The sequence below is a fragment of the Lissotriton vulgaris genome, chromosome 7, assembly GCF_964263255.1.
Source record: "Lissotriton vulgaris chromosome 7, aLisVul1.2, whole genome shotgun sequence".
NCBI classification, from domain to species: domain Eukaryota; kingdom Metazoa; phylum Chordata; class Amphibia; order Caudata; family Salamandridae; genus Lissotriton; species Lissotriton vulgaris.
The window spans coordinates 1752266369-1752288007 of NC_141695.1; the positions used below are offsets into that span (position 1 = coordinate 1752266369).

General features: G+C 51.1%; 1 protein-coding gene across 1 annotated transcript in view; it reads left to right on the top strand.

Moving 5' to 3' along the window:
- The window catches only part of TMEM145 (transmembrane protein 145), a 176099-nt gene that overhangs the window by 139219 nt on the left and 15241 nt on the right, over nt 1-21639 (top strand). Inside the window, exons 10-13 of the mRNA XM_086929099.1 lie at nt 8920-8998; nt 12283-12376; nt 13400-13572; nt 16985-17105. Of these exons, the coding sequence (XP_086785225.1) occupies nt 8920-8998; nt 12283-12376; nt 13400-13572; nt 16985-17105 (467 nt within the window). The remainder of the gene's footprint in view (nt 1-8919; nt 8999-12282; nt 12377-13399; nt 13573-16984; nt 17106-21639) is intronic.

The following is a 21639-nucleotide window of genomic DNA, read 5'->3' on the forward strand; positions in this document are numbered from 1 at the left end:
ATCCTTTGTCTAAAGGTGCAGGGTGGGGGAAGAACCAGTCACAGCTGGTCTGGGAGCACCCTTGATGTGCTCAGCCCCTCACTCTATTCACTGGCAGGGCTAGGGACATTAGACGCACCACAGGGGGCGGAGCCAGCATTGTGTGGGGAAAGCCCAGCCTTATTCAGGACCCAAGTGCACTCCTCCCCAGCCATCAGCATGCTAATCTCACACTCACCACCGGGAAGACCCCTCCAAACTCCTGGAGCCAGGCTCACCAGCCAGCTCCAGCCAATCACAAGCCAGACACAAATTACACAAACAGGCACACTTCTAGAAGTGGCACTTCCACATTATACACAATCATGCCGCATATATCATTGCGCAGCATTCAATCACACGAGTCCGCACATACCAAACTCGAGCCTGTACACCCCACGCATCAGGAACTACCAGGGACACATACATTCCCCATGCATTCCTATGGGAGGGCAGGCCAACCTCACTACACGCACTCAGAGTGCGCAAGCACTTTCCACTGGGACACAGTGAAAGTGCGCAGAAACCAAGACATCACTATAATTATTTAATAACACCAGGCAAAAAGTTCAGGAGTGAACCTGCCAGAAGGGCCAAGTCCAACACCGGTTGTATTTTATTACACACTCCAGTGGTGGGGACATTTCCCTTCCCTGCATAGGGTCCGTGGCACCCTTGCCACGCCTCAGCGTGTGAGCACATTGCAGTCGGTGGAATCCCCAAGGCGATCCATGGTAGAACACATCGACAAACAGACTCCCTCATGGCGCCTTCACCATGATGTGCCTGGCAGCTCACCCAACCCCTTGGTGCACTGCACTGAGGCCCGGCGCTCCAGAAATCAATCAATAAGTTAATAAATGAGGGTACACTGGAAACGCAGGAGCCTGGCTCGGCGCTCTATGCAGTGGGCGCGGCGTCGCCCATTTAGAGCTCGTGCCACGAAACACAGGCCGGTGGGCGATCCATGGTAGAACACAGCGCCAAACAGACTCCCTCTTGGCGCCTTCACCATGATGTGCCTAGCAGCTCACCCAACCCCTTGGTGGGGACGGGCTATATTTTGTCGGGGCCTCTTTTGTGGGGCGGCCGATGTGCCTCTTGAAGAGGTGGCTGGGTGCTCTTGAGCATGCGCACTCTCATCGAATTTTCAGTCGGTATAGTGAGAGGTGGTTTGTAATACGGGACGCGGCAGTACAATTTCTTGTGCACTTTATACCAGTGCAAATATTCATGTTCGAGACCACGAGGCATCCCTTCCCCAGCGATGGGAAGCGGCAACGCCGAATTGGCAGGAGTTGCGTTTGTGTTCCACACTTGCCAAAGCTTTGACAGTGGAAGGGACGGTAGAGGGGCGGTCTGTAATGTGGGGGCGGGAATGGGGTGACTAAGTTGGTGCAATCTTCGAAGGACGGAGCCAGCTTTGAGGCAAATGTCCCCGTTTCACCAGCTGTGTCCCTGAATAGATATATATTTAGACCCGCCGGCGGCTAATAGCCCCCACTGTTGATTGCCGCCAGCCCTAAGCATTGCAAGCAGGGGCAATCTCTTGTTCCATGCATCGGTACTGGCCACGGCCCCGAGGTGACTCACCAGAGTCCCATCCTCTGTGGGTAACCCGTGTGCCCCAGGGGGGCTCTACAGGCCGCTGGGTGCACTGCACCGAGGCCCGGCGCTCCAGAAATCAATGGGGCAGATGGTTCACTGATAACGAGATACTCCCCCACCCCAATAAAAACACACTGAGCCACTATACACCCCTCCCTCCCCAATCACCCCACCTGTTCTTTTTCAGCCCTTGTTAGTTGTTTGTACGTGTAGGAGTCGAACTCTTCCCAAGCGAGCAGTAAAAAGTATGTTCGTGTAGTTTCGAACTGTAGACCCTACAGCCTTTGCTAACCGAGAACAATAAAAGAAACAATCAATTCCCAAGTAATTTAGATTCTCGCCTGCGGGACCTTGAATGCAATAGGGCTGGTCTTCCCGACTATTCTAGGCACTAAAACATACACACGTACACCGCTCCCATGCATATGTGTCTCATACGTTTGTATTTAACAACTTCTCTTTTTTAATCTAAGTGAACCACTTGAAAGGGCTCCCAGGCAGAACTTAATAATTCTTAACAAAATGGCAACCTCGTTGGGCTTGACAGTCACCGAGGAGTACCCACAAAGACGGGGCTCTCAGCTCTCCCAGGTCTGCACGTGATGAGCTCACCCAGGTCAAGTCTTTTCTGTGTGTGTTGGGCTCTGTGTGTGTGTGTGTTGGGCTTTGTGTGTGTGTGTGTTGGGCTCTGTGTGTGTGTGTGTGTGTTGGGCTGTGTGTGTGTGTGTTGGGCTCTGTGTGTGTGTGTGTGTTGGGCTGTGTGTGTGTGTGTTGGGCTCTGTGTGTGGTTTTTGTTTTGGGCTCTGTGTGTGTGTGTTTTGGCTCTGTGTGTGTGTGTGTTGGGCTCTGTGTGTGTGTGTGTCTGTGTGTTGGACTCTGTGTGTGTGTCTGTGTGTTGGGCTCTGTGTGTGTGTTGGGCTCTGTGTGTGTGTGTTGGGGTGTGTGTGTGTTGGGCACTGTGTGTGTGTGTTGGGCTCTGTGTGTGTGTGTGTGTTGGGCTCTGTGTGTGTGTGTGTGTGTGTGTGGCTCTGTCTGTGTTTGTGGCTCTGTCTGTTTGTGTGTGTGGCTCTGTGTGTGTGTGGGTGCGTGTGGCTCTGTGTGTGTGTGGGTGCGTGTTGCTCTGTGTGTGGCTCTGTGTGTGTGTGGGTGCGTGTGGCTCTGTGTGTGTGTGGGTGCGTGTTGCTCTGTGTGTGGCTCTGTGTGTGGGTGCGTGTGGCTCTGTGTGCTTGTGGGTGCGTGTTGCTCTGTGTGTGGCTCTGTGTGTGTGTGGGTGCAAATGCAATACGTCTTGCATGTGCAAGAGATTAAGCTATTGGCATTGTAAATGACAATGCCATTTATTTATATGTTTTAAAAACAAAAATAATGTCATGAGCAATGCCAATAGCTCTAATTTTAACAAAGATGAGAATTGTAAATGCTTATTTTGATAGATATGTGGAGAATAATTGATTTGCTCAGAATCACATGATGTTCAGCGTTATTGCTGGGCTCGATCCCAGTTCCCCAGATTCGAGGTCTGCCGCCCTAGCCCCTAGGCCAACTCCTCTCCCCATGCCTTCGGGAGACTGGCCATTGGCGATACCAGTCCCGGACCACAGCTGGTCTTATCCTCAGGCACTGAAGCTGCTCAAACTGCAGCAAAGTGGTGAACTCTGAGAGACTCTCATGCAGTTTTTGAGCCAGGAGTGTCTTGTAGCTCTTTTCATTGTACAAATCTCGGGTCAATAAAGCACCATCTGATTAATTGGAATTCACAACTGAGGCTAGTTGTCAAATCAATACATTTAAGTAACATGTGGCCCATTCTGACTCCACAAGGAAGACAGACGTTTGCACTTTCAAAACCATTAAGGTTTATTAAAGGTTAAAATGTTCACAAATTCATCAAAGTACTATCAATCAGTAACCAATAAATGAATGGATAGAAAGTTCAAAATCAATAAAAGTCAGATAAACAAGAAGACAAATTAATATAAAGTTGTCTCAGGGGAATAATTAAGTGAATCAGTTCTCCCATAGAGAACTCCCCACTCTTCTCTAACTTGTCTCGAAGTGGACAAAAGCGTGTTTGGGATGTCTGTGGAAAGGTCTGAACAGTTTTGATTTCTTGTGTACATTGTGCTAACATAAATCACTCAATTGAACATTTGATTCACCCGCACACGGTTCCCATGAACGCTCCAGTCAGGTTGCTGCACACAGAGATAATCTACCCTCATTATTTTCTCAGAATCCTTCACAATGAGGCTTCTCCACACTTCCTTCAAACTCACAGTTACCTGCAACTTAATGAGATCCTCTGGACAGCCTGTGCTCTGCAGGGGCTCTTGTTAAAATGAATGGAAACGTCTCCAGTAAAGGCAATAATTTCACGAAAACTAGGACACATTATATTCGTAAACACAGTGAAAGATTTGTGTGTACACCTGGTAATATCAGTATGAATGCATAAGATTTCATATGAAAGAGGACTCTTGTAGGTATAAATCCCCTGCTTGGGTTCAGAACCGGTTTAGCCTGGCTTCTTTCAGTGCTTGTTTTTCCTCTGCAGCACAGACAGGTTCTTTGTGCGAGGTGATGGCTCCTCGCAGCAGGTAGTGATGGAGCCGGTTCGACGCAGTGGGACCCACAATATGGGCGCAGCAGGTGCGCAGCGATGCACCTGGGTCATCAGCCTCCCAGAGTGGACCACTCAGAGCAAAGCACCAGGCTCTCCCCACAGACGTGTCTTCACTAGCAGCCGTCTCTGCTGACTCACCCATAATCCCACCATGAACCAAATGGCATTGGTTAGGAAGAACTAACCAGCAACCCCTTGCTACACACGGTTGCACACGACTTATAGAGGCGGTCCTGCCGCCATCCCTCCGCACTTCTTAGACTGAAGTTACACACCCTCCTCAGGACCGCCTGGGGGTGTTCACAACCTCCACCGTGTGCCTCGTCCGACCAGGGGCAATGCGAAGCCGGTCTCCCAGGTAGTAGCCCACGTAACGCTCTTCGCTGTAGTATGGAGGTCTTGGAGTTGCAGCTGTGGAGACCAGGCGATGATGGAGCAATCCACGAGCTGTCCCACGACAGTCGACACATTACAGGACGGCCAGTGGCCAGCAGGGCCACCAACAAGCCTTGGCAGATGCAGAAGATGGGTTGCAGTAAGTTGCAGAAAGTAAGACCAGCAAGGTCTAGGGAACTCATCCAACACAGGTAAGTTAGGGCTGAACTCCAGCAATTTGATGGAAGCCCCCGAAGGGACCTTCTGGCAGCCGGCACAGGGAGTCGCAGGGAGGCCGCAGCAGCACAACGAAGATGGAGGCCCACGTCGCAGAAGATGCAGTGAGGATGTTGCTTCTGCAGTACAGTGATACATGAGGCTGGGGCTTTGTGGAGCTTGAAGACCTTCGGAGTGGAGAGCCAAAAAGCCTTAGTAATAGCAAACAGACGCGGTGCATAGGGATTCGGTTCCAGCAGCTGCATGAGGGGTTGGAGCCTTCCAAATTGTACAGAAGACAGGCCAGGCCTCTGGAGTCACCAAACCACAACCCGTGTTGTAGAGCCTTGAAGGGTCCGTGGAACAGGAGGACCCACAGGTCGGTTGTCGTCATCAAAGTGCCTGTGGCTGCAGGGGAGTGACTCCTTCACTCCAAGGGAGATCAAGTGGCCACCTGGCAGAGCTCTGGGCACCTTCTTCGGGGATGAGCTGGACAGGGGGGTGGTCACTCCCCTGTTATTTGTGTGGTTTTGCGGCAGAGTGAGAGCCAAGGTCTCCTGGACGGGGGCACAGATTTATGCAAGGAGTCCACCAAATATGCCCATTAAAGCAGTCTGGAGGTGCGCAGAGCACCCCCACCCTAGCACGTAGACACCTATTTCTAAAGAAGGTGGCTACACCTCTCCTCTACAGGAAATTCTTTGTTCTACCTTTCCCTGCCTGCGTAAGGCTCATCAGCAAGGGGGCAGAACAGGGTCTGGAGTCCACAGCATCACCGGCTTGCAGGCAGACCTTGCAAAGCTACACAGGTAGGCATGGGGGGGGGCCTCTAAAGAGCCCCCAGTACATGGTATCATGTACTCAATACTAGAACCTGTGTAGTTGCATAGTTAAAGCATATCTGATACCAAACATGCCCAGGTTCGGTGAAGCCATTATGTAGTTGGACATCTCGAGTTTGTCAGTGTCCACTACATACCTTAAAATGGCTTCCCCGCACTTACAAAGCCCAGGGAATGGAGTCTGGGATTGGCAGGGGTTCCTCTGGGTTTAAGTGCAGTGACAGGGATATAAAGGACATCTTATTTCTAAAGTGAAGAGTGCATGCACCATTTCACGCCGGCTGCAATGGCAGCTCTGCAGACACAGCTTGAGTGGTCTCGTGGGTGGCACAATACATGCTGCAGCCCATGGGAGACCCAGGGTGTACCAATGCCCTGGGTACTTTAGCACCTTATACTAGGGACTTACAAGGGTACACCAGTATGCCAATTGTGGGGTGTACAAAGCACTTAATAAACTAGGGGAGCAAACACTGACACTGGGGTCCTGGTTAGTAGGATCCCAGTGTACTACAGTCTAAACACACTGACACCAGGCAAAAAGTGGGGGTAACCATGTGAGAAAGATCCTTCTTTCCTACAAGCAGCACGTGCTCAGCACCTCCTGTCGAGTGCAGCATGTAGCACGTACTCAGCGCCTCATGTCTAGTGCAGCATGCGGCACATACTCAGCGCCTCCTGTCTAGTGCAGCATGCGGCACATACTCAGCGCCTCCTGTCTAGTGCAGCATGCGGCACATACTCAGCGCCTCCTGTCTAGTGCAGCATGCAGCACATACTCAGCACCTCCTGTCTAGTGCAGCATGCGGCACATACTCAGCGCCTCCTGTCTAATGCAGCATGCGGCACATACTCAGCACCTCCTGTCTAGTGCAGCATGCGGCACATACTCAGCGCCTCCTGTCTAGTGCAGCATGCAGCACATACTCAGCGCCTCCTGTCTAGTGCAGCATGCAGCACATACTCAGCGCCTCCTGTCTAGTGCAGCATGCAGCACATACGCGCCTCCTGTCTAGTGCAGCATGCAGCACATACTCAGCACCTCCTGTCTAGTGCAGCATGCGGGACATACTCAGCTCCTCCTGTCTAGTGCAGCATGCAGCACATACTCAGCACCTCCTGTCTAGTGCAGCATGCAGCACATACTCAGCACCTCCTGTCTAGTGCAGAATGCAGCACATACTCGTCTCCTCCTGTCTAGTGCAGCATGCAGCTCATACTCAGCACCTCCTGTCTAGTGCCGCATGCAGCACATACTCAGCGCACCCTGTCTAGTGCAGCATGCAGCTCATACTCAGCGCCTCCTGTCTAGGGCAGCCTGCAGCACATACTCAGCGCCTCTTGTCTAGTGCAGCATGCAGCACATACTCCGCGCCTCCTGTCTAGTGCAGCATGCAGCTCATACTCAGCGCCTCCTGTCTAGTGCAGCATGCAGCACATACTCAGCACCTCCTGTCTAGTGCAGCATGCAGCACATACTCAGCGCCTCCTGTCTAGTGCAGCATGCAGCACATACTCAGCGCCTCCTGTCTAGTGCAGCATGCAGCACATACTCAGCACCTCCTGTCTAGTGCAGCATGCGGCACATACTCAGCGCCTCCTGTCTAGTGCAGCATGCGGCACATACTCAGCGCCTCCTGTCTAGTGCAGCATGCAGCACATACTCAGCACCTCCTGTCTAGTGCAGCATGCGGCACATACTCAGCGCCTCCTGTCTAATGCAGCATGCGGCACATACTCAGCACCTCCTGTCTAGTGCAGCATGCGGCACATACTCAGCGCCTCCTGTCTAGTGCAGCATGCAGCACATACTCAGCGCCTCCTGTCTAGTGCAGCATGCAGCACATACTCAGCGCCTCCTGTCTAGTGCAGCATGCAGCACATACTCAGCACCTCCTGTCTAGTGCAGCATGCGGGACATACTCAGCTCCTCCTGTCTAGTGCAGCATGCAGCACATACTCAGCACCTCCTGTCTAGTGCAGCATGCAGCACATACTCAGCACCTCCTGTCTAGTGCAGAATGCAGCACATACTCGTCTCCTCCTGTCTAGTGCAGCATGCAGCTCATACTCAGCACCTCCTGTCTAGTGCCGCATGCAGCACATACTCAGCGCACCCTGTCTAGTGCAGCATGCAGCTCATACTCAGCGCCTCCTGTCTAGGGCAGCCTGCAGCACATACTCAGCGCCTCTTGTCTAGTGCAGCATGCAGCACATACTCCGCGCCTCCTGTCTAGTGCAGCATGCAGCTCATACTCAGCGCCTCCTGTCTAGTGCAGCATGCAGCACATACTCAGCGCCTCCTGTCTAGTGCAGCATGCAGCACATACTCAGCACCTCCTGTCTAGTGCAGCATGCGGGACATACTCAGCTCCTCCTGTCTAGTGCAGCATGCAGCACATACTCAGCACCTCCTGTCTAGTGCAGCATGCAGCACATACTCAGCGCCTCCTGTCTAGTGCAGCATACAGCACATACTCAGCGCCTCCTGTCTAGTGCAGCATGCAGCACATACTCAGCGCCTCCTGTCTAGTGCAGCATGCAGCACATACTCAGCGACTCAGCGCCTCCTGTCTAGTGCAGCATGCAGCACATACTCAGCTCCTCCTGTCTAGTGCAGCATGCAGCACATACTCAGCGCCTCCTGTCTAGTGCAGCATGCAGCACATACTCAGCACCTCCTGTCTAGTGCAGCATGCGGGACATACTCAGCGACTCATGTCTAGTGCAGCATGCAGCACATACTCAGCGCCTCCTGTCTAGTGCAGCATGCAGCACATACTCAGCACCTCCTGTCTAGTGCAGAATGCAGCACATACTCGTCTCCTCCTGTCTAGTGCAGCATGCAGCTCATACTCAGCACCTCCTGTCTAGTGCCGCATGCAGCACATACTCAGCGCACCCTGTCTAGTGGAGCATACAGCACATACTCAGCACCTCCTGTCTAGTGCAGCATGCAGCTCATACTCAGCGCCTCCTGTCTAGTGCAGCATGCAGCACATACTCAGCGCCTCCTGTCTAGTGCAGCATGCAGCACATACTCCGCGCGCCCTGCCTAGTGCAGCATGCAGCACATAGTATACATGCTCTGGTGCAGTATACAGTGCCTATGCTCACTGTCACCAGTGTATTGCAGTGCATAGTACCCATGTTCATCTCCCCACATTCGACTGCTCACAAGCACCTTTCTACCTTTTTAATCTGATTGTTGAATCCCTGTTGCTTTTCTCCTCACAGCGAAGCTCCTGTTCTCCGCCAGTTTCCTCATGTTTTTGCTGATGCTGATTCTTTTGGGGAAAGGATTCACTGTCACCAGGTAAGGAAGAGACAGGTGGGGTCAGACTGCACCTCCTCTGTGAGTGGGGAAAGCATGCACTGCTCTGTACTTCTTTGTGTACAAGGGAAGCCTGCACTGCTGCTGCCTCTGCTGTGACTCTGTGTGAGTGAAGCTTGCACTGCTGCTGCCTCTGCTGTACCTATGTGTGAGTGAAGCTTGCACTGCTGGCTCTGCTGTACCTCTGTGTGAGTGAAGCTTGCACTGCTGCTGCCTCTGCTGTACCTCTGTGTGAGTGAAGCTTGCACTGCTGGCTCTGCTGTACCTCTGTGTGAGTGGAGCTTGCACTGCTGCTGCCTCTGCTGTACCTCTGTGAGTGAAGCTTGCACTGCTGCTGCCTCTGCTGTACCTCTGTGTGAGTGGAGCTTGCACTGCTGCTGCCTCTGCTGTACCTCTGTGTGAGTGAAGCTTGCACTGCTGCTGGCTCTGCTGTACCTCTGTGTGAGTGAAGCTTGCACTGCTGCTGCCTCTGCTGTACCTCTGTGTGAGTGAAGCTTGCACTGCTGGCTCTGCTGTACCTCTGTGTGAGTGAAGCTTGCACTGCTGCTGCCTCTGCTGTACCTCTGTGTAAGTGAAGCTTGCACTGCTGGCTCTGCTGTACCTCTGTGTGAGTGGAGCTTGCACTGCTGCTGCCTCTGCTGTGACTCTGTGTGAGTGAAGCTTGCACTGCTGCTGCCTCTGTTGTGACTGTGCGAGCGAAGCTTGCACTGCTGCTGCCTCTGCTGTGACTCCGTGTGAGTGACGCTTGCACTGCTGCTGCCTCTGCTGTGACTCTATGTGAGTGAAGCTTGCACTGCTTCTGCCTCTGTTATACATGTTTGTGTATGAAGGAGGCATGCACCAATGCTGCCTCTGCTGTGCCTCTGTGGGAGGAAGCTTGCATTGCTTCTGCCTCTGTTGTACATCTTTGTGTACTAGGGAAGCGTGCACTGCTGCTGCCTCTGTACACCTCTGTGTGAGAAGCTTGCAATGCGCTGTACCTCTTTGTGTACAAAAAAAAAGCTTGCACTGCTGCCTCTGTTGTACCCCTGTTTGATGAAACTTGCACTGCACCTGCCACTGTGTACCTGTTTGTTGTATATGATGGAAGCTTGCGCTGCTGCTGGCTCTGCTGTACCTCTGTGTGAGTGAAGCTTGCACTGCTGCTGCCTCTGTACACCTCTGTGTGAGAAGCTTGCAATGCGCTGTACCTCTTTGTGTACAAAAAAAAAGCTTGCACTGCTGCCTCTGCTGTACCCCTGTTTGATGAAACTTGCACTGCACCTGCCACTGTGTACCTGTTTGTTGTATATGATGGAAGCTTGCGCTGCTGCTGGCTCTGCTGTACCTCTGTGTGAGTGAAGCTTGCACTGCTGCTGCCTCTGTACACCTCTGTGTGAGAAGCTTGCAATGCGCTGTACCTCTTTGTGTACAAAAAAAAAGCTTGCACTGCTGCCTCTGCTGTACCCCTGTTTGATGAAACTTGCACTGCACCTGCCACTGTGTACCTGTTTGTTGTATATGATGGAAGCTTGCGCTGCTGCTGGCTCTGATGTGCCTCTGTGTGAGTGAAGCTTGCACTGCTGCTGCCTCTGCTGTACCTCTGTGTGAGTGAAGCTTGCACTGCTGTTGCCTCTGCTGTACCTCTGTGTGAGTGAAGCTTGCACTGCTGCTGCCTCTGCTGTGACTCAGTGTGAGTGAAGCTTGCACTGCTGGCTCCGCTGTACCTCTGTGTGAGTGAAGCTTGTGCTGCTGCTGGCGCTGCTGTACCTCTATATGACCGAAGCTTGCACTGCTGCTGCCTCTGCTGTACCTCTGTTTGATTAAACTTGCACTGCACCTGCCACTGTGTACCTGTTCGTTGTATATGATGGAAGCTTGCGCTGCTGCTGGCTCTGCTGTACCTCTGTGTGAGTGAAGCTTGCGCTGCTGCTGCCTCTGCTGTACCCCTGTTTGATGAAACTTGCACTGCACCTGCCACTGAGTACCTGTTCATTGTATATGATGGAAGCTTGCACTGCTACTGGCTCTGATGTGCCTCTGTGTGAGTGAAGCTTGCACTGCTGCTGCCTCTGCTGTACCTCTGTGTGAGTGAAGCTTGCACTGCTACTGGCTCTGCTGTACCTCTGTGTGAGTGAAGCTTGCACTGCTGCGGGTTCTGATGTGCCTCTGTGTGAGTGAAGCTTGCACTGCTGCTGCCTCTGCTGTACCTCTGTGTGAGAGAAACTTGCACTGCTGGCTCTGCTGTACCTATGTGTGAGTGAAGCTTGCACTGCTGCTGCCTCTGCTCTACCTCTGTGTGAGTGAAGCTTGCACTGCTACTGGCTCTGCTGTACCTCTGTGTGAGTGAAGCTTGCACTGCTACTGGCTCTGCTGTACCTCTGTGTGAGTGAAGCTTGCACTGCTACTGGCTCTGCTGTACCTCTGTGTGAGTGAAGCTTGCACTGCTGCTGGTTCTGATGTGCCTCTGTGTGAGTGAAGCTTGCACTGCTGCTGCCTCTGCTGTACCTCTGTGTGAGAGAAACTTGCACTGCTGGCTCTGCTGTACCTATGTGTGAGTGAAGCTTGCACTGCTGCTGCCTCTGCTGTACCTCTGTGTGAGTGAAGCTTGCACTGCTACTGGCTCTGCTGTACCTCTGTGTGAGTGAAGCTTGCTCTGCTGCTGGCTCTGATGTGCCTCTGTGTGAGTGAAGCTTGCACTGCTGCTGACTCTGCCGTACCTCTGTGTGAGTGAAACTTGCACTGCTGGCTCTGCTGTACCTCTGTGTGAGTGAAGCTTGCACTGCTGCTGCCTCTGCTGTACCTCTGTGTGAGTGAAACTTGCACTGCTGGCTCTGCTGTACCTATGTGTGAGTGAAGCTTGCACTGCTGCTGCCTCTGCTGTACCTCTGTGTGAGTGAAGCTTGCACTGCTACTGGCTCTGCTGTACCTCTGTGTGAGTGAAGCTTGCTCTGCTGCTGGCTCTGATGTGCCTCTGTGTGAGTGAAGCTTGCACTGCTGCTGACTCTGCCGTACCTCTGTGTGAGTGAAACTTGCACTGCTGCTGCCTCTGCTGTACCTCTGTGTGAGTGAAGCTTGCATTGCCACTGATTACTCTCTGTTCCCAATGATCACACTCTATCCATCACAAGGGTCAGAGCCTCTTGGATCCTTAAACCCTCTCTTCCATTCCTTTCTTTAAGCTCTTTGTCTTCTCTCCCTCCGTTGTTCCTTTGATCTTACCACCAGGTGTTATCTCGCTCTATGTATGTAGAATCCTTTTTGATCCGCTGTCTCTGCTCCTGCAGGGGGCGCATCAGCCGCATGGGCTCCATCAAGCTGTCGGTCTACATGACGCTGTACACCATGACACACACGGTGCTGTTCATCCACGAGGCCCAGGTGAGGGGGGGAATCTATCTTGTTCACTGTAGTTCATTTTAGTGGCAAGAGATCTCAGTGAGTTGAAGGGCATCTCTCCGTAACCATGGTTACCAGATGAATCCCCGTCAACAGGGTTACAATGTTGCACCCTTGGCTTCTCTAGTGTTATGGTCTGGCTGGGCAGCGCAGCTGTTGCCATACAGTTGAGTGAGCATCTCTAGAGAAGGGCTTTGGCTCCGCCCACATGTTGGGAGACGAGAGTACATGTTTCAATTGGGAAGAAGCTGTATGCTTTCACACAAAAAAGGGCAATCTCTCCCTGAAGCTGTGATCATTTTGTTTATTTATCCAGCTGGCTAAGCCTGAACTTCCAGCACAGATGGGAGGAGGGTAATCATTAACCTACATGGATTTTTAGGTCTGGTTTGAAAGTGCAATTGTCATCTGACCTTTTAAAATACACCAATGTTATTCTACAGTTCTATGCTTCCACACAAATTCATATTCATTGCCATGCTTTTTACTTGTAATGCGTCACAACACCATACAACATTCCTTTAAAGACAACCTTTTTGGCATTCCCAATGCTTATTTAAATTTTTTTAAGCTGTGTCAGTGTTGTTGGTATAGATGACGTGAACCAGGATTACAAATCTCAGGTTGCAATAGTTACTAAATGAAATCACAGACTTAGAAAAGTGTGCTCGTAATGTCATGGCGTCAACTGGTAATCCTAATTGTAAATCTCAGATCATAGGTATAAATCGCTTCAGGGCTGACTCAACCCCTAATCAAAATAAGGTTCATAAATTGAATGCCATTGTATTGCTTCGAGGAACACCTGTTAAAGTACTAAGAAATTATAAAAATGTAGTACCACACGTTAAAATAAATACATTGTTAATATTTATTGTATCTTCATGCTCCCGTTTCTGTTTCTTTCTCCTTCTCTCTCCGACTGTTTACCCCATGGTTCCCCCTCTACTGTTCCTCGCTTCTTTTGCTCTTGCCCCTGTCTCTCGGGTTTCTGCCCCGGGACAGTTTTTTGACCCAGCACAGGTGCTGTACACCTACGAGTCCCCTGCAGGATATGGCAACATCGCGCTGCAGTTCATCGCCTACATCTGGTTCTGCTACGCCATCCTCATCACGTTGAAGCAGTACCCGGAGAAACAGGCCTTCTACGTACCATTTTTTGCTGCTTACACGCTCTGGTATGTGGTGGGGCCACAGGGGATTGGGGGCTGTCTGGTCAGGACGAGAAACTCTCTCATCATGTCAGTGCCTGAGTGCTTCTTATCTGATTTTCCTGCAGTCCCTACTCCACTGCTCTAGTGGGGAGTACCTCTTCTATGTTTGTGGTATAGTCTAGAAGTATTTCTTCCCTTTCTAATGCTTCCCTCTTCCTCCCTGCCATTGGAAGACCTCTTAGAAGTAGATAGTAGGAGAGAGTAGAGACTGGAAGATGTGTGTCTGTGTGTGTGGGTGTGTGTGTGTGGGTGTGTGTGTGTCTGTGTGTGGATGTATGGTTGTGTTTGTGCATGTGTATATGGATTGTACTTTTCACAGTGAAGATACATACCTTATGAACGGATGTATGACGTTACAACGCATACTTTTACCACGCATGCCTTTACAATGTGGTATTTACAACGAAAACCTTTACAACGCATAGTGCTTTGGGGTGCTGGATAGTGAATAGTTTAATTTACTATTCCAACTCCAGTCCCCGTGGACACTAGGGAAGGTGTTGGATAGTAAATTAAACGTATTCCCTATCCTAGAGCGCACCCCAGCGCAATGCGTTGTAATGGTTTTCGTTGTAAATACCGCGTTGTATAGGCACTGCGTTGTAAAAGTTGCGTCGTAAAGGATGTTTACCCTTATGAACCAGTGTGAGGGCATCATCATTGAATTAATGTGTTCAAAAATGTCACATCATGCCCTATAAAACTATTAGGCAAGTCTTCAACCCTCACACATTGTGAGTGAGACTCGCACATTTGGATGTCGGGTTGATCTCTCACTCACAGCAGCATAAATGTCACACCTTGTAGGATAAGCTAAAACCTGAAATCTGAACATGTCTCAGTTCATAGCTGTGCTGTATGCGAAGCAGATCTTGGAAGCTGTAGAGGCTTCTGGAGGCAGCACCACGACAGGCCTCCCACTGATCCCCTCAGATGATGGGAGGACTCATGTGGCTGCTGCTCAAATATTTTTGTTTTTGTATTCCAACACTCTACTTGGGTGAGGTTCAGGTGTCACTCCATTCATTTTACATGTATTTTTTAGATTTTGTTTATCTTTTCACTGAGATGACTCTCTGTGTGTTGATAGATATTCAAGGTCATGTGACATCTTGATGTTTAGTTCTTACTCTTGAGAATTACAAGATTTTAGAACTCATTAGTAGCGCATTGAATTAATTTTGAGCCTTTTTTAAAAGCAACCCGTTAATAGAGGAGCTAAAAGCGGTTCACCAGAGGTCATCTCTAATCTCCTCCCTCCAGAGTTTTTATCTAACTCTTCCCTGATCTTCAGAGGTCTTCTCTAACCTCTGATCTTCAGAGATCTTCTCTAACCTCCGCTCTCCAGAGGTCTTCTCTAACCTCTGATCTCCAGAGGTCTTCTCTGACCTCTGATCTTCAGAGGTCTTCTCTAACCTCCGCTCTTCAGAGGTCTTCTCTGACCTCTGATCTTCAGAGGTCTTCTCTAACCTCTGATCTTCAGAGGTCTTCTCTGACCTCTGATCTTCAAGGTCTTCTTTAACCTCTGATCTCCAGAGGTCTTCTCTAATATCTGATCTCCAGAGGTCTTCTCTAACCTCTGATCTTCAGAGGTCCTCTCTAAGCTCTGATCTCCAGAGATCTTCTCTAACCTCTGATCTCCAGAGGTCTTCTCTAAGCTTTGATCTTCAGAGGTCTTCTCTGACCTCTGGTCTCCAGAGGTCTTCTCTAACCTCTGATCTCCAGAGGTCTTCTCTAAGCTCTGATCTTCAGAGGTCTTCTCTAAGCAGGACCAAGAGAAATTGGTCAAATCTGCAGACTTTACATCTCATCCTCTCACACATCTAGGTTTGTCCAAATACAACCTCCCTATAAGTTATCAAAAAGCCTCGGCACCAAAACCTGAAAACTTTCACAAATGGGCCTGTGCATAGAAATGATCTAATAAAGGTCAGGTCATTCCAAAAATATCTTCCAAAGACTGGGCTGCTGCTGCTCTCTGTCATTTATGCCTCTGCCTCTGTATCGCCAGGAGCACAGAGCCTGCGGGCAGACTGATTGCCTACCAAAGTAGATGTCAGATGGTCCATCGGACTCTTACTATCCAGTGAAATGCTACTAATTCTTAGCAAAACCGAATAGGAGCTTAGTGGATCCTTACTGAAGACTTTACCTTGGAAATAATATGGGCTGAAATATCGTGCACCAATCAGGCTTCAGATGAGGCTACAGTGAGACTGTCATTCTCCAGGTGTCCCACCAGTGCTTATGTCCAGATCTAAATGTTAATCAGAAGTCTGCTAAATGTCAGGGTTGCCAAATACCAAAGCTCTATAGTCCTGATTCCAACTCATGCCTCTTTCTTTCCACCAACATCTTCTCCCTGCCCCTTGATCTCACTATTGCAGGTTGTTTTGTCCTGCTTTCTTCCTTTGTCACTGTTTTCCCATCTTTCTCTTTCTCCTCCTTTCCCCGCATCACTCCATCTTCCTCCGGGTAAAAGTCTAATGATTAAAAATTCATTTTGGTCTGCCAAAAAAGAGCGCTGGTGGCCCCAACTGCAACCACTGCTCAAATTAAGCACTGCACCTCACATCCATGCCCACGGAGAGGTTTGTCTGCACCTCCTGTAAGACTGCTCAGCGTTTTGTGGTACGTGGTTCCCTGTGCTGCTACAGGGCAGTGTCATGCTGGCAAAGATTTATGACTCAAAGTTTCCTCAAGATCCCATAAAGAGTGGGTTCCCCAAAAATGTATCTTTTCCCACCAGCATATTGATGAAGGCCTGAGGAGAGCAGATAAGAAGCTTGAATCGGTCTCCCTCAATACGCTTATGACAGCCAGCTTCAGCATGGGGTAGCAACAGGACAAGGTTTCGGCCTCCTCACTCACTGCCCACGTACAAGCCAGAGCTGAATGTCTCATCAATACATGATGCACAACCTTCAAAGGGTGGGGTATCTACTCCTCTCCTCTTAGCCATCCAACCCCTTTGTTTAGTACTGGATGTCACACGCACTGAGTTTGGAATCTCTCCAACCCATCATTGTTGTGAAATGACGTGTTGTAATTTTTCTGAACATTTGCATGCAGACTGACCTCACAGTTGAGAGTTTAGTGAGGGTGCACTTCTGCGACTCCCCTGCTTAAAAACATCTCAACCCGGTGTCAGACCCTTGCACGGAGGTGCAGCCCGTGGCCATCCTCAGACTGGACTAAGACAGCGCCTAAAACAAGATCTGCATCACTGAAGAGCGCTGAGCCGAAGACATGTCGCCTCCTCACCCATGTTTAATCCTGGGCTTCTTGTAGAGCCAGACACATCTTCTCCTATCTGTGGTTTTCTCTCCTTGCGTCCCGCCTCCTATCGACTTGCGACTCCGTATTTGCCTTGCAGGTTCTTCGCTGTTCCTGTGATGGCGCTGATTGCAAACTTTGGAATTCCCAAGTGGGCACGAGAGAAGATTGTCAACGGTATCCAGCTGGGCATCCACCTGTACGCACACGCTGTCTTCTTGGTGAGTAGCAGAGTGGTGAATGTGAGTACGCTACGCAAAGCACACTGCTCCTCCTGTATAGAGTGATGTAAGCAGAAGTTTAAATACTTTCTTCACCATCAAGATGTCATTTGTGCTGGTGCTGTGAGACGTCTCTAAGTAGGGTCTGCTCCTACCAAGGTGCGTCTAGTAGTCCAACCCAAACTTCACCAAGGTCAGGCGGCGAGCGGTATCTGAGATACCGATGCCTTACCTTGATGAAGTTTGAGTTACACGACTAGACGCAGGCACAGTGGATATCTGAACAAGAGTGGATGGATCTGCAGATCTTCCCTCCTGTGCATCCCACACACAGTCAGTGTCCTGTACAAGACATTGACGCCATCTTTGGTCCAAAGGGTGGGTGCAGTTTTTGAGAGTTGGTGAAACTTTCTCTCAAGTGAAATTCTACTCTTCCTCCATCTTCAACCAGTAGAAAGTTGAGAAAAAGGATCGCCTTGTAGCACGCCAGATAATGTTTGCACATTTCTTTTTTAATATCTGAGTTTTCTAAATGTGTGCACATTAAACATATTCAATCTTTATTTGGCAAGTAATCTGTTTTCTTTCACATTCTTAACTACTCACTTGACTGGAAATGCACATTAACCCTTTGAGATTAACATGAGTGTAAGTTATTCCCCGAAGTTCAAACTGTCAGCTCAGTCATCACGTTCCATATCTCGACGTTGTCAGAAACATTCTACTTAAATAGCAAATTATTGTAATTAAAAAAAATCTTCATTCTGTTATCATGATAAAGTCTGCGCAAGGTTGGAACTCTAAAAAACCATAAAAGCTGAAGGAGGGAGCAATAAAAACTAATGGCTGATAATATGTTCAGTGGGCAATCAAAGGTGATTATTAGGGCCCAGCTTTGCTTTTAGCGCTTATCTGAAACTGTTCGATTCCATTCAGCGGAGTCCAAAAGCCCCCCACCCCGCTCCTTTCTGTACTTGTCATCCAAGCAAGATTTTGAGCTTCATCCTCCAAACAGAGCAAAGTTCGCTGTGTTTTCTATCTTTCCCAACTTCCTTTATGCCAGACATTTCCCATGTTAAAAGGTTTTGTCTGTGTTCATGATTTTGTGTCCCACAAATCTCTCCACTGGCTCTGGGTGCACAGAGGATCAAATTCATACTCCTTTGCGTGGTCTTCAAATCTTTAGAGGGGATGGGTGCCCAATACTTCCAAAACCTTTCCTCGGTTTCACAGCTTGGTGGTGCTTGGATCAAGTGAAGCAAACGTGGGTGTCCAAAACAGATTGTGTTGGAAATATCATGGAAGGGCGCTCAGTCAGAACTCTGAGAGTATGTGGAATTCACTCATCCCGACCCTCGGATACCACCCGCCCCAAGTGCCCTTGAAGAATCCCTGAAAACCAGCCTCTTCGAAGAGGTCTGCCACATTGTTAGGTCCCATGGATTACCCCTCCCTCTATTTAGAGGTGGGGTCTGGTAAAGAGCCCTCCCCAAGCCTGCAGAGACTACAAGTAATCTTAAGAAATTCTGGAGCTGCAGAAACTGCTTGTAATTTTTAATTCTGGAGATTAATCGCCTTCTACTCGCCGACACTACTGGAGGAGCTATCTTGTCTAAAAAAGGTAGATTTCTTGGAACTGAAGACATGTGACAAGGCAGTTCTTTCCAAATCAATAAAATACACGTTTGTAGAAGTTCCCAACTTTAAGTTTTTCAAACTTTGCAGTCTGTTGGCCAGATGTACTATTGTTCTGGTTTAAAAAGGGGTCATCATTTGTGGCCAAACAATCAATCATACTACTTGTATAGCGCACTACTCACCCGGAAGGGTCTCAAGGCGCTTGGGGGAAAGGGTCCGCTACTGCTCGAACAGCCAGGTCTTGAGTTGTCTCCTGAACACCTCCTGGGTCAGCCGAAGGTGGATGGGGAGGGAGTTCCATGTCTTGGCCGCCAGGTAGGAGAAGGATCTTCCTCCGGCGGTGGCTCTCCGGATGCGTGGTACGGCGGCGAGGGCGAGGCTGGTAGACCGTAGCTGGCGGGTGGGCGTGTAGAAGGTTAGGCGGTCGTTGAGGTACTTGGGGCCCAGGTCGTGGAGAGACTTGTGTGCGTGGGTGAGGAGCCGGAACGTGATCCTCTTGTTGACGGGGAGCCAGTGCAGGTTTCTCAGGTGGCCGGAGATGTGGCTGTGTCGGGGGATGTCCAGGATGAGTCAGGCGGAGGCGTTCTGGATGTGTTGGAGTCTTTTCTGTAGCTTGGCTGTGGTTCCGGCGTAGAGGGCGTTACTGTAGTCCAGTCGGCTGGTGAAGAGTGCTTGGGTGACCGTATTCCTGGTTTCGGTCGGGATCCATCGGAAGATCTTGCGAAGCATGCGCAGGGTGTGAAAGCACGATGAGGAGACTGCGTTGACTTGTCTGGTCATCGAGAGTGAGGAGTCCAGGATGAAGCCCAGGTTGCGTGCGTGGTCTGTTGGCTTGGGTGTGGTGCCCAGGGCGGGGGGCCACCAGGAGTCGTGCCAGGCGGAGGGCGATGGTCCCAGGATGAGGACTTCCGTCTTGTCTGAGTTCAGTTTCAGGCAGCTGTTCTTCATCCAGTCTGCGAAGTCTTTCATCCCCTCGTGCAGGTTGGCTCTGGCGGTGTCGGGGTCTCTGGTGAGTGAGAGGATTAGCTGGGTGTCATCGGCGTAGGAGATGATGTTGAGGTTGTGTTGGCGTGCGATGGCTGCAAGAGGTCTCATGTAGACGTTGAAGAGGGTGGGGCTGAGTGATGATCCTTGCGGGACGCCGCAGATGACTTCGGTGGCCTCGGAACGAAATGGGGGAGGCGGACTCTCTGTGTTCTTCCAGCGAGGAACGAGATGATCCACTCCAGTGCCTTCTCTTGGATGCCGATGTTGCTGAGGCGCTGAACTAGTGTGCGGTGGCAGACAGTATCGAACGCTGCAGAGAGGTCCAGGAGGATGAGTGCCGTTGTTTCCCCGTTGTCGAGCAGGGCTCGGATGTCGTCGGTGGCTGCGATGAGGGCGGTCTCGGTGCTGTGGTTGGCTCTGAAACCGGACTGCGAGGGGTCGAGGGATCCGTTCGTCTCGAGGAAGGCGGCAAGCTGTCTGTTGACGATCTTCTCAATGACTTTAGCAGGAAAAGGGAGGAGCGAGATGGGGCGGAAGTTCTTGAGGTCGGTGGGGTCCGCTGTTGGTTTCTTCAGTAGGGCGCTGAGCTCGGCATGCTTCCAGCTCTCCGGGAAGGTGGCGGTGTTGAAGGAGGTGTTGATGATGTTCCGGAGTTGGGGTGCGATGGTGGAGTCGGCCTTGTTGAAGATGTGGTGGGGGCAGGGGTCGGTTGGAGATCCGGAGTGGATGGTGTTCATCATGCGGGCTGTGTTTTCGGTGGTCACCGTGGTCCAGGTGCGGAGGGTGGCAGTGGGGGGCGTTGGTTCGACGGTCGGGTGCGTGGATGGTGCGCTGAAGCTGTTGTGGATGTCGGCGATCTTGCGGTGGAAGAACGAGGCGAGGGAGTTGCAGAGATCTTGTGACGGAGTGATGTCGTTGTGGCCGGTGCTGGGGTTGGAGAACTCCTTGACGATGGTGAAGAGTTCCTTGCTGTCGTGGGCGTTGTTGTCCAGTCGTTCCTTCAGTGATTTCTTCTTGGTGGTGCGGATGAGCTGGTGGTGCTTGCGGGTGGCGTGTTTGAGGGCGGTCATGTTGTCTGTGGTCTGGTCGAGGCGCCAGGCTTTCTCGAGGGTGCGGCAGGTCTTCTTGGAGTCCTTGAGTTCGTCGGTGAACCAGGATGCCTTCTGGGTCTGCTGGGAGGGTTCTTCAGTGGCGCGAGGTCATCGGCGCAGACGGTCAGCCACTGTGTGAAGTTGCGGGCTGCTTCGTTGGGGTCTGTTGTGCTGACGGGAGGGTTCTGGCTGAGGGAGGTGGTGAGCTGCTCGGCGGTGATCTTGCTCCAGCCTCTGTGGGGAACCTGTAGCGGGTGGTGGTGGGTCGTGGTTCTTCTGAAGCTGAAATGGACGCAGCTGTGGTCGGTCCAGTGGAGTCCGGTGGAGTGGCTGAAGGTGATGTGCTTGCTGGATGAGAAGACGGGATCAAGCGTGTGGCCGGCGTAGTGGGTGGGGGTGTTGACCAGTTGCTTGAGTCCGAGGTTTGCGAGGTTGTCCAGCAGGGCGGCGGTGTTGCGGTCCTTGTTGTTCTCCAGGTGGAAGTTGAGGTCCCCTAGGAGGATGTAGTCGGCGGAGGGGAGGGCGTGCGGGCTGATGAAGTCCGTGATGGCTTCGCTGAATTGTGTGCGTGGTCCCGGGGGTCTGTAGACGAGGGTGCCTCTGAGGGTCGTCTTTGGGTCGGTGTGTATCTGGAAGTGGAGGTGCTCGGCGGCGGCGAAGGTGTCGTCGGAGTCGGTTGTGATGCGGATGGTGTTCCTGTGGACGATGGCGATGCCTCCTCCGGTCTGGTTGACGCGGTCCCTCCTGATGACCTTGTACCCGTCCGGGATGGCGATGTCGGGGGCTGAGGAGGCGGTCATCCAGGTTTCCGTCAGGAA